General features: G+C 47.0%; 1 protein-coding gene across 1 annotated transcript; it reads right to left on the bottom strand.

Moving 5' to 3' along the window:
* Positions 1-970: 970 nt before the first annotated feature.
* AGTRAP (angiotensin II receptor associated protein) lies at positions 971-10,675 on the bottom strand. The gene is made up of 5 exons (XM_079326371.1): positions 10,547-10,675; positions 4,864-4,898; positions 4,544-4,655; positions 3,771-3,969; positions 971-1,728 (listed from the first exon to the last, which is right to left on the bottom strand). The coding sequence occupies exons 1-5, from the start codon at positions 10,571-10,573 to the stop codon at positions 1,622-1,624; spliced, it is 480 nt and encodes a 159-aa protein (XP_079182497.1). The 5' UTR covers positions 10,574-10,675; the 3' UTR covers positions 971-1,621.
* Between the last annotated feature and the right edge of the window lie 1,763 nt (positions 10,676-12,438).

Here is a 12,438-nt window from a genome sequence, read left to right as displayed (position 1 = left end):
CACAGCATTAAAAACAGTGATTTTTCTGTCTGTGGTCCATGGGTCTAGGTAAAAAGAACCCTGAGCATTTAAATGTCTTGTTCAGGGATCTGTGCTGTCACTGTACAGTTCTAAAGAGCTGAGAAAACCCATTCACATAAAGGCTCTGGAACTCCACAAGCCCCAGCAACTTCTATCTACTCTTTCCTTCTTTGCCATCTAATCACAAGAAAAGACCAATTCGTATTCTTGTGCCCTATTATACATAAAGCCTGTAAAAAGAAAGCACAACATTTCTGTGGCATTCACCATGTGCTTGGTTCAGGTACACCAAAAGATCACTGTAGTGCTTGTGCAGCAGAGTAGAGGAAGCATCTGTTTTATGTTCAAAGGGATCAAAGTTGGGAGAAAAGGGCTTGATTTTAAAAATACAAATGGCATGCTTCTGGAGGTTAGAGCAAAGTCAACAGGGGTCTTAGCTACTGAAGAATCAACACAGCAGCAGGTCTTGTCAAGACAAATGCAGTTGTAAAATATCAATATAGACTTTGAAAATGAACTTGCTTCAGGAAAATACCTATCTTCCTAGCACTAGAATTCTGCCTAAGCTAACATGCTCGTTTTCTTCTGTAAATGAATCCTGATAAAATCTGTTTGTTTGTTTGATTCTGGGGTTTTGTTTGGTCTGTTTTCTTTTTTTAGAATCTTACCTGAAAGCCACAGCAGGATGAATTTATCGTGCATAACAACACACCCAATGGAACATCTACAGTGTAAATAAGTCCATCTTTCCTCAATCCCCATTTTACTGGCCCATATTCCCACCCACACAACTATAAGTAGTATCTTTGACTTCTCACAGTAAAGCTTAGGCTAAAAGCCATCAGAGCCCTGTAGACCTTCCCTCATAATGACCCTCCCAGAATGGCTGGCTGCAGTCCCAAACCCTCAGGAAAAGCTACATTTTCAAATGAGACAAAAGTGACCAGTGTAACTTTTTCTAACACAGAAAAACTGTGTTCATTTTATAGTTTTCTTAGAAAAATGTAATATTTCAAGTTCTATTAAGACAAGCAGATGAAGGCAAAAGGATATTTCAAGGCACAAAGGATCTATAATCTACATTCAAGAGTCATTTGAAGTATCCTGAAGGATATTCAACTTGTGTAAAAGCATAAGTTAATAAAACCCAATACCAGATACTGGGAACACAAGCAGTTAAATAATACCATCAAAAACAGCTCTTAGGAACTCCTAAATGTTTCCTGGAAATATATCTGCATAAAATCAGGCTACACTGTATTGTTTTAGGGCAGTCCATAAGCATTTTTTTAGACTGCTTGTCCAGAAGTACTTTGAGTGGTTCTTTTATAACAAAGAAGAAACACAATGAAACACTAAAAGTCTGCAGAAGGTGCATCCAGTCACATGTACAGAGATTTAGGGGGAGGGAGGAAAGGAGAGTACTGGGATTACAGTGAGTCACAGTGCTTAACATGACACCTCCAAGATCTTCTGGACTTGGTGCAGAGCCCATCTGCCTAACCTTCAGGCAGGCAGAAGAATGACCAGCTCTTCTCCTGTTTGCCCAGTAGCAGGTGCTGCTGCATGGCAGGCTGAGGGCAGTGTCTGTGCAGGGTGCTCAGTAGGGTGCCTGGGCTGCCTTGCTCTGGGCAGGCCACTGCGGAGGCGCCTCTGGCTGATCGATGCGCTCGTAGGCGCTGCGCTCCTGGCCCACGCCGGCCACACCTGAGGGGAGATGGGACACAACAGGCTTGGGACAAAGGCAAAAGCACCAGAGCTGAATGCTCTAGAGGAAACCAACAGCTCAGGGGCACACGTTTTACCAGCTCCCAGCACCTGTGGTCTGTGATCCTCACTGAACAGGCAGGAGGGAAGAACAGTCATCCTTCCAACATGCCTGTTCTTTCTTTGAGAACCACTTTCTTAGCCACATGGCTGTGTGGAAAGCAAGACCCACAATACCCCATGGCAGCACAACAGGTTCCTGTGACAGTGTATTTCAGTAAGATAAAGTGTATGAGAACTCATGGAAAAATGACCAGACAGGCAGAAGTTGCAGGAACTGTGGCTGCCTGACATAGATTTAAAGGCATGAACCACTCTTCCCAACAATGCAGCTATGCCTTAAGAGTGGCACCAAATTTGAATCTAACAGTGCTCCTAACTGCACTATTAACAACTTGTCTGTGCAAAATCATGTTACTATCCAGGGGATGAGCAGGGAAAGAGGAGGCAGAGAATGTGCATGGACAGCTCTTCATCTATGGGCCAGGCATTTGTCATGGGGAATCACAGATAGTCACCAGACTATGAGGGATTTGTTCTAAGCAGCAAGGATGTTCCCAAGCAACAAAGAGGGACTTTGTATAGAAAGAAAACAAGACAGAAAAGTTGAGGAAAATTTAAACACTGCTGTGTTCAAATGAAAATGCCAGAGAGCAGGAAAATGAGAGGAAATTTGTCAAGCACATTCAGCACAAAACAAGATACAGTACTGAAAATCTTGTAAGAAAGACAGTTCAGGAGAGGATATGAAGCTACAGTGTCTGAATTCCCACCTGTGCCTGAGAGGAGGCTCTTGGTTTGGGATAGTGTAGTTGAAAAGAAGTGCTGCCAAATTCCAAGCAAAGGGATAAACTCCTCAGTGATATCTATACTTCCTATGGGATACACATGTTGAATCCCAATGACAAGCACAGTGAGCAGCTAATAAAAACTGACACAAAAAAGGTGCAGCATGTGACTCACATGCCTCCTGACCCAGGTAAGATCTACTCATCTGGATTTTCACAAGCAGCTGGCAGAGATAACATCCACACTCCATTAGCAGAGAGGTGCAAATAGCACACAGTGCCCTAAGGCAATTAGGCTTCCTTCCTTCCTTTCATGGCTTCTCCTCCTCTGCAGCTTTCCACCTCTTCTCAAAGGAGTGTGATCTTTGCTACCACCAAAGCAGAATAAGAGAGGATTCCAGACACTGTAATGCAAATACACCATCTTTTGTCCTGCACAGCCCTCTTAGGATGACAAACAGAACCGTGACAGGCTGTAGGTTTTGCCAGCTTGAATTCAAACAACAATCCCTGGCAAACAATAAATCCCTGGCATCGGCCCAGGCGTGAGTTAGTACCAGGAATGCTTGGCAAAGCTGACCAAGACCCAGAACATCTAGCCCCAGCCCATCCTCTCTGGCAAATCTTCCACATTATCAATATCAAATACAATCAGGGGAAAAATAAAATGTCTCCAAACTACCTCCCATCAGGTAAATATTAGTCCCATTTTCCATGTAAGGAACAAAGTCCAAAGCAATCAAGGTAAATTGGGCATGTGAGGCCCAAAGAAAGCAGTTAGAAGTCCAGCTTTATTTCCCTCTTGTTCATAATCCAACCAGAGGAAATACTGCCACTACTTTCCCCCAGAAGAAAGGGTTGACAAAAAAAAGGACACACAAAAGTTTCCAAAAAACACACACAAATGCAGGAGGAGGAAGAGAGGAAAAGCCCTCAACACCACTGTGGGCAAAATGGCTGTCAAAAACTTCAGGTCAGCAAAGAAAGAGAGGAAGAATATAAATTTAAGGCCAAAGACACAGCAGAAGGACAGAATGGGAGAACAAACATGAGCAAGCAGAGCAAGCACCCTGTCTGCCTGGAAAGGAGGGCAGAATCCAGTTGCACAGAGCTGAGGCTGAATTCAGGGTCTGAAGTGCAGTCAGTCCTGAGGAGGGGGCTCACACTGACATGGAAGCAGAAAAATCATCCTACCTATGTTAAAGGTGCACTCTCCTCCACGCTCCCGGTACATTCGATACACCAAATAGCAGGAGACAGGTTTGAGCAGGAGGCTGAAGATGGCCATGCCAATGCTGAACCGCTGGGCATCACTGAGGAACTCATGGGCAGGGTAGAAGATAGAGATGTGAATGATGTCTGTGAGCACTGTGAGCAGCAGGCCAGTCAAGAACTGGAAACAAGGACAGAGAATGGGACATGAAGAGAACAAGGGTTTAACCACTGACAGTAACAGTCAGCCTCTGTTTCCTGTGAGATCTATGTTGCACAATCCTCCTTCACCCCAGTATCACACAGCACTCTTGGTACTGCCCCAGGCAGACAGATACTCCTGGATGAATGACCTTGTATTTCGTGCCTTTTCCTGTCTGATATCTTCTCATAATATATTCTAGGATTGTTTATTTTTGTTTACCAATCTATTCAATGTTCAGAAAAGGGTTTTACAAAGCCCCTCCAACTCAAGCATATTAAACACTTGGAGTCCTCATCTAGCACAACAGCAGGTAAAAAAAGGAAGAATCAAGTATGTCTCATCTCTGAAAAGGAAAATAATTGAGAATGAATGCTTTTCACTCTGGTTTAAAGAGCTCATAAATTTATATGCTCTCTCAAAAAAAAAGCCCCAAACCCACCCAAATAGGGAACTGCTGTATTGGGAACAGCTGAAAATCATCACTGGTTCAAAGACTGCCCTCCACCCTCCTCCTGAGCAGCCTGGGAGAGACCAATACTCTTGCACTCACCATTGTTATGGCATCAAGGGAATCTCGCTGCACAATGGCCCAGATTCCCATTGCAAGGACACTGAAATTTCCCCAGGCATAGGAGACTGGCAACATGTAACTCATGCATCCCCTGTCAAAAGTGACAAAAAAAATCCAGCTCACATTCACAATAAGCCTGCAACAGTTTGGTTTCATCCCTGTTCCCACACAAACACCTCACTCTTAGATTTAGGATCTTCTTGCACACAGGCACAAACAGAGAGTGCTGATTGCCAAGGAACATCCCATAGTTTGAAGGAATACCCTCTTCTCCCCCAGGCCAGACACTAATAACTTACCACACTGTGAGCAGCCAATGTACCAGAATGATAGCCTGTGGAAAAAAACAAAACAGGAAGACAGGTCAGCATGTTGGGAGAACTCTGGCAGGATCAACATGAAACAGCACCATCTCGTCCCCAAGGGATGGGTGGAAGAGTGGCCTGGACACATGAACCACTACAGAAAGATGGTGAGGCAATTGAGACAGTGAAGACAAAGCCATTTTTCTCCACATCTGTTGCTGAGTATGTCCTGTGGTGCTACACTGTAGTCATTCATTCTTCTTGTCATCCCTGTCAACAGCTGATTCCTGGACCATTTAGCCTTTTCTAAATAGGTTATTAATTTTGGAACTCCAGAAAAGTTTGCACAGAAAGCCAGGCAATCTGATTCATGTTGTGCTAGCACAGTTTATACATGACCAATCTGGCATCCCATCATCAAAAAGCCCATGGACAGCCATGCCTGCAGCTCCCAGAATTTTACTCCAGTCCTCAGCCAATCCTTCTTTTACCTCCTTCTAGTCTGTTCAGAGCAGTGGTCCAACCTCACTGCAGTATTAACAGACCTGAAGGCTTCTTCCAGGACTCTGTGAACTCTGATCCTGCCAGAACACACAGCTCTTTTCACTCCCAGTGAAGCCATCAGGTCCAAATGCCAACAGTGCCCTGAGCAGTAATAGGATAATATTGTCACAAATTCTGCACTTTGCAAGTGTTCTTAATGATCCTGGTCCTTGTGCTTAATGGGACAAATTCAAGAAGAAAGGATCTTACTGTAACAACTGATAGAAGGATTCTCTTTACCACCACTTGCCATTTTTGTAACCAAGGAAACATACCCTCCATGTTTATTCAGAGAGCAAATGGGAACAACAATATTTCACTTCAGGCTTTTCTACATCTATAGCCTGCTGGTCACTCCAACAAAGGGACATCACTCATATTTGCTCTCTCAATATTTGTGAAAACAAGAATATGGAAGACAGGCTCTATTAACAGCCTCACTAAAGAAAGGCTGAAGCCTGGACACATCAGAGGATCCATGGGATAAAGGCACGGTTGAATTTTTTCCTAGCTGTGAGAAAGGCTTCAAATTGGCATTTCTGCTGGCCTTGGTATTAAAAAAACCAAACCCACATTACCAAAACTCCTCTGAAGCACACTCCCCCCCAAAGGAAAAAAAAAAAAGAAAATTGGGAAATGAGTACATACCAAAAGCCTAAGTTATCCGTGGACACAGGAAAGCTGTATGCAGATAGGAGCATTAAGACACAAAAAAGAAATGAAGATCTACTGACACCCTGCTAGATTCCTTGATTTAAAACATCTCTCCATGCTCTAACTTAAAACACAACTAGTTGCTGGAGAAGAGAGTGAAGCTGTGCCATAAGTGAAGCACAATCAGCAGAGCACAGGGGTGGCCCAGCTGCTGTGGCTCACAGTGCTCCCCAGGACACCACAGTGCAAATGACTTACTCCTGCTCCTCCTCAACTGCAGCACATCACAGCTGCTGAGCACTCACTAGGCTTTGCTCTAACTTAGACAGATTTTTATTAATCTTTTTGGTTCTTCATGAAAGCTTACAAAATGCTTCACCACCTCTCATGCTTCCTCCTCTCACAGGCACAATGGAAAAACTGCTAATCAGTAAAATGCTGGATAAGAATGGAGGCATGCAAATAGCATTTACTCAAGAGACTCTCACAACACCAGGAAAAATATTAATTAGGTAGTATTTAATTGCATGTTACATACCTGCAAGACCCCTCAAGGTTCACAAGTTCAAATAATTAGGCAGGGTAGGTTTTTTTTAAAGATGTCTAGATCAATACTGCAGTTACTAAATTATGAAGTATTGGTAGTCATCAGCAGAAAGTCAGGTAAACTAGGGCTGATACTATGAGAGACTGCTGAAATAAAACCAAGATATTCCCTTTTTAGTTATTAGCCCAATTTACCTGACAGTTCTTCCGTGCACTAAGGAATTGGCTGGTGGGGTTGGTATGCTTTAGCATAGAAAATAGTGTTAATGAACAGCCACAGTTACTGTGTGAGATTAGTTAATTTGCAGGCAGTCTCCTGATAAAACAGCAGAAGAATTAAATTTTTTTCCATCTGTCCAAGGACTTAAATCTGTAGCTAAGACAAACACACATTTCTTCTTTTGAGAAAACAACTCCTAAGACTTGAACCAGTGGTGAGTGCAGAAAATAAGAAAGGTGGGTCCTTTGTCCCCATCTCTTCTGGGAAAAAAGGATGGCCATGCAATTAAATGTATCCCACTGGAAACTGGGCAGAGCTAAGGAGAATTCATACATCCTTTGCAAATCCCAGCATGTGCTGGAACTAATTGCCAAGCATAAAAAGAGCCTAGGTCTGCCAGGGTCTCATTAGATGGGAAACTCTTTAGAACAGGAACTCCTTTAAACATGCATCAGCACAGAACTTAGCATAAGGCTGAATTTTGACCAAGTTAAAAATGGAACAGTTCCAAATTAAAACTGTTTTCTTGTTGTATCTAAATTTTACTTTATTTTATTTTATTTTATTTTTTTTTTTTATTTTAGAGTGAGCTCACCTACTTTATAGTGACATTCACCTGAGAACACACAAAACCAAAAATATGAATCTGAGTGGCCACCTGTGAGGATGCACCTCATTATTATAACAGAGTGATAATAATGAGAGTGCTTAAGCAGTGGGACAGGCTATCCAATGGGGCTGTCATGGCTCTGTTCTTATTTTAAACTCAGCTGATTTTTGAGTTGAGCTATTTGATCTAACTTTGCAGTTTTGCTTTGAGCAGGAGGTTTAATCACATGGCATTACAGACATCTCTATTATTCCTTGATTCTGTGACTTAGCATTAAAAAATGCCTAAGTACAAAATGTCTGTTTCCAGGCACGTGGACTGTAGGGCATTGTCCAGGCTGGATCAAAGTCAAACTTTGTATTTTGAGGCTCTGCATGATTATTTCAATAATCAGAGGTGCCAAGCTGTCATGGCAGAAGTATGGCTGTGCAGCTTGCCCCGTGATTTGCTGAGCATGGCTGTTAGAACTGAGCCAGTAGATCCTGTTCAATGAGCATGTTCCTCACCCACTCCAGGACAAACCCTGCTCCATTTATTTTATAGCTCTGCAAGTAGCTTAAAGAGAGACCCTGAGGCTAAGATACTGCTAGGTTCTGGCACAAACACAGCTCAGCCATGCAGATTTCTTGGAACTACTTCTATCACGAGGCTCATCTTTATAATCTCACAGAACAAGTAAGCAGATCATGCCAATAAATAGTAGCAGTGTGTTATTTCCAGGCCCTCCTGAGTAAGAATCTTCCCCACCTTTGTGGTATATTCCAGGGAATCAGGCCCTAACTCAGGAACAGTATGAAGTGTAGGTACTACTATTAAATCCCCATTCCTGTCTTTGCAGCTCAAAGCAGAAGCAGCAGATTTGGTAACAAGGAATTTCTTAATGCTGAAAACAGTTTGCCCAGGACAAAATGACTCTTAACTTGTAAGAGATGGGGGAATGGTTGTGTGAAACGAGAGAAGAAAGGCAACACTTCAGTTTTGTTGTCTTTGAGATTCATTCATTTAACAGTCAGTGTTTTTCAGCTCTCCTATCTCCATTTCCCATGGTAGAACATGGATTTCGTGTTGGCAAACTTTTTAATTAAATGTCCTTAGTTTTCACTGTTGTTTTAGCATGGGAAAAAAAAAAATCAAGCCAAGCTAAAAAACAAAGCAGAAGGCAAGATCTTTTAATCTTCCTAGTGCCCTGGCAATCACAGAATAGTCCAAACTTGTCAGAGCAAAGTATCAGCTGGTTTCCAGAGTGTAATATAATCCACATGACGGGCCTTGAAAAATCCATTTGCCTACTTGCCTCTAACAAGGGAGGTTGCTTTTCTTGGTGAACTAGTAAGAGGGGTATTCCTCATTATATGAACATCAATCCTTTAACACAGCCACATGAAAGCTGTCCTGTACAAAGCTGAATTAATAAAGGTAGCTGAGATAATACTATTCTCTCATCCAACCCATAGGCAGAGCCTGGTCCAAGGCCACTGCTCACGTCAGCTTAACGAATCACCATTAAAAAAAAAACCCTGGTGTGATCCATGATGCTCTCACTCTCTGGGCACAAAGAAAGCACCTGAACCATGCTATATTAAATAAAATCACAAAGTAGAGAAGCTGGGAAAGGACGCACACACCTAGAAATCTCAGGGCTCTGAAAAAGTGAAAGACAAAAAAAATTGAAGAAAATGTAACATGTCTGGCAGCACAGAAGACATCAGAATCAAACATCAACATCAAAAGCAACGTGTGATTTTAACATCCACTGGCTTGTCAGCAAGGAAGTGCTTCTTCCAAAAGTGAAAAATGTAACGTTACTGGTTAAGTTTGTTATATCTCCTTTCTCTGGTTATCAGATATTCACTGAAATTTCCCAAGTACACTCAAGTGGAGCCTGCCCTCCCCGCAGAGAAGCAATTGCACTTATCTGTCAGATGATAACCCCCAAGGAAGCAGGCTTATTTTTCTAAGATACTTTGCTTGAAAAGCAAAAACTTTTTCTCCTCAGAATCTTGTGCAGTGTTTATCTTGGCTTAGCTCTGGTCAGCTGAGCTGGAACCAGCATGGACACGAGTTAATAGCCAGCTCTTGTCTCTGCTCAGTCCTTGGCCACTTTAGCAATACCCCTGAAGTAAGAACAAACTTTGGAGTCATCACCTGGTGGGTTTAACCAAGAATCACGGAATACACTGAGCTGGAAGGGACCCATCAGGATCACCAACTCCTGGCCCTGAACAAAACACCCCAAGAATTCCAGCCTGTGCTTGTCCAAATGCTCCTTGAACTCAGACAGGCTTGGTGCTGTGACCCTGTTCAGTGCCTCATCACCCTCTGGGAAAACGTTTTCCTGATATCCAACCTAGACCTCCCCCGACTCGGACTCACGGCGTTCAGAACTTCTGCAGCCTTTGCCCATGTGATAAGGAAAGTAGGAACTTCAGTGTTTCCTCCTCAGAGCGCTCCGCAGCTCCGAGCAGGGCCTCAGCCAGGAGCGGGACCAGGCACAGGGCTGGAGACCGTGCCAGAGGAGAGCAGGGCTACAGCGAGGGCCGGTCCGAGCCCCCGCGCCTCGGCTCGGCTCGGCCCGGCCCGGCTCGGCTCGGCTCGGCTCGGCTCGGCTCGGCTCGGCCCGGCTCGGCTCGGCCCGGCTCGGCTCGGCCCGGCCCGGCTCGGCTCGGCTCGCCTCGGCTCGGCTCGGCCCGGCTCGGCTCGGCCCGGCCCGGCTCGGCTCGGCCCGGCTCGGCCCGGCTCGGCCCGGCTCGCCTCGGCTCGGCTCGGCCCGGCCCGGCTCGGCCCGGCCCGGCTCGGCACGGCCCGGCCCGGCTCGGCACGGCCCGGCCCGGCCCGGCCCGGCACGGCCCGGCCCGGCCCGGCTCGGCACGGCCCGGCCCGGCCCGGCACGGCACGGCCCGGCCCGGCCCGGCTCGGCACGGCCCGGCCCGGCCCGGCTCGGCACGGCCCGGCCCGGCCCGGCTCGGCTCGGCCCGGCCCGGCTCGGCCCGGCTCGGCTCGGCTCGGCTCGGCCCGGCCCGGCCCGGCCCGGCTCGGCCCGGCCCGCCCCCCTCCGCAGCCCTCAGCCGCCCTCCCGCTCCCCCGTGGGCAGCACAAGCCCCTACCTTGAGGTTGACGGCCGGCAGCTCCATCGCGGCAGCCCCGGGACGGCCGTGGGGCCGCTCACGTGCGGCGGGGCCGGGCCCGGGGACTGCGAAGGGCGGGGGGACCGGGACACCGCCCCCGGCCCCGGCCCCGGCCCCGCCCTGCTGTTCCTTGCTCGGCCCCGCCCGGCCCTGCCCGCTGCCCTGCTGTTCCCCTCTCGACCCTGCTGTTCCCCGGTTAGCTCTGCCCGGCCCTGCTCGGCCCCACTCGGTCCTGCCCGGCCCCACTCGGCCCTGCTCGGTTCCACTCGGTCCTGCCCGGCCCCGCTCGACCCTGCTCGGTTCCACTCGGTCCTGCCCGGCCCCACTCGGCCCTGTTCGGTTCCACTCGGCTCCCCTCGGCCTCACTCGGCCCTGCTCGGTTCCACTCGGCTCCCCTCGGTTCCACTCGGCCCTGCTCGGTTCCACTCGGCCCTGTTCGGCCCTGTTCGGCCCCGCTCGGCCCGGCGGCTCTGAGGGTGCCGGGCTCCGCTGTGGGGCCCCTGTTAGAGTTCGCGGACCGGGATCGGGTCAGACGTGTCCCAGCGATGGAGGCAGTGCCGGTGCTCTGCCCGCCTGATGTGAACAGCACGGCTTCTGATCTCATTAATGCCTCCAAGGCGGGTGCCACGAGGATGGTGCCAGACTCTCCTCAGTGGTGCCCAGTCACAGACAATGGGCATAAACTAAAACACCAGAAGTTCCAGCTCAACATGAGAGACAACCTCTTTACGCTGAGGGTGGCAGAGCACTGGGACAGGCTGCCCAAAAGGCAGCAAAAGTGATTGCAAACCCAACTGGACACGTTCCTGTGCCAGCTGCTGCAGGTGAGGGGACGGCAGGGAGTTGGACTGGATGGTCTCCAGAGGCCCCTTCCAGCCCTAACAATTCTGTGATTTTGTTTCCAAAGCCACCGCTAAGTTAAAAATATGCACAGATCAGTTTCTTGGCTGCAAACACCCAGCCAAAATGTGCACAGATCAGTTTGCTGGCTCCAAAAACCCAGCCAAACTCTCCCTGCTGCTTGCACATGCAATGTAGTGAGACAAGGTTGGACATTATACTTTGTAATCAGTGTCTGGGAAAGCTAATGTGTGCGAAGGACTTAGCAGCTTTCTGCAGGAAGAGTTTTTGTGCATATATCAGTGGTGTGACCAAAGAGTGAGGAGTGACAGAAGATAGACACCAATAAAAAGGTTATTTTAAGGTGCTAACTGTGCTCAGCTATGTCATTCAACACCTAAGTCAAAGTCAGTCTTAGGGGCTGAGCCAGGTACTAGGATGGCTGGCAGGTACTTCTTTGCTTCCTTTGGCCCTGGATTTTTCCCTAGAACTAGATGACTGAACCCTTTGCCTAAAAACCTGGTACAAATAACAGGTTATTAATTTATTATTCCGAAAGAAAGCTGGTTTCATTTTAGAGCTAGAGGAGTTGGTAAGTGACCAATTCAACACCACACAATTCAGCTATAAGTTACCATTTCCCATCCAGTTCATAGCAGCAGCCTTCTCCCCAAGTCTGGCAAATGAAATAACAGAACCCAGAGGTCAGGATGACATTTCTCAAACCCTGCCATCCTTGCCTAATGTGTGCTGTCTGCAGTGTAAGACTGCAATGTCATACCAGGTCAGTTCCTTTCTTGTCATTATTCCTTATTACAGCAAAGATGGAGCCTGTAAGACATTAGCTGGGTCAGAGGTTCATTGCTGAAGTTGGATGTGGAAATGCATGAGTCATTCTTCAGTTTCATTTCCAGTTCAAGCAGTGAGAATTGTGCAATGCTGAACCTACCATCAGACATTCTCAAACAAGACACAAATGTCATTCCATCCAGCCTGTCCTTGACCGTGTCCTGCTATTGACTGCTGGTATG

Source organism: Erithacus rubecula, assembly GCF_903797595.1.
Source record: "Erithacus rubecula genome assembly, chromosome: 24".
NCBI classification, from domain to species: Eukaryota; Metazoa; Chordata; class Aves; order Passeriformes; family Muscicapidae; genus Erithacus; species Erithacus rubecula.
Note: the sequence above shows the minus strand (reverse complement) of the source record. Positions and strands in the feature narration are given on the sequence as shown.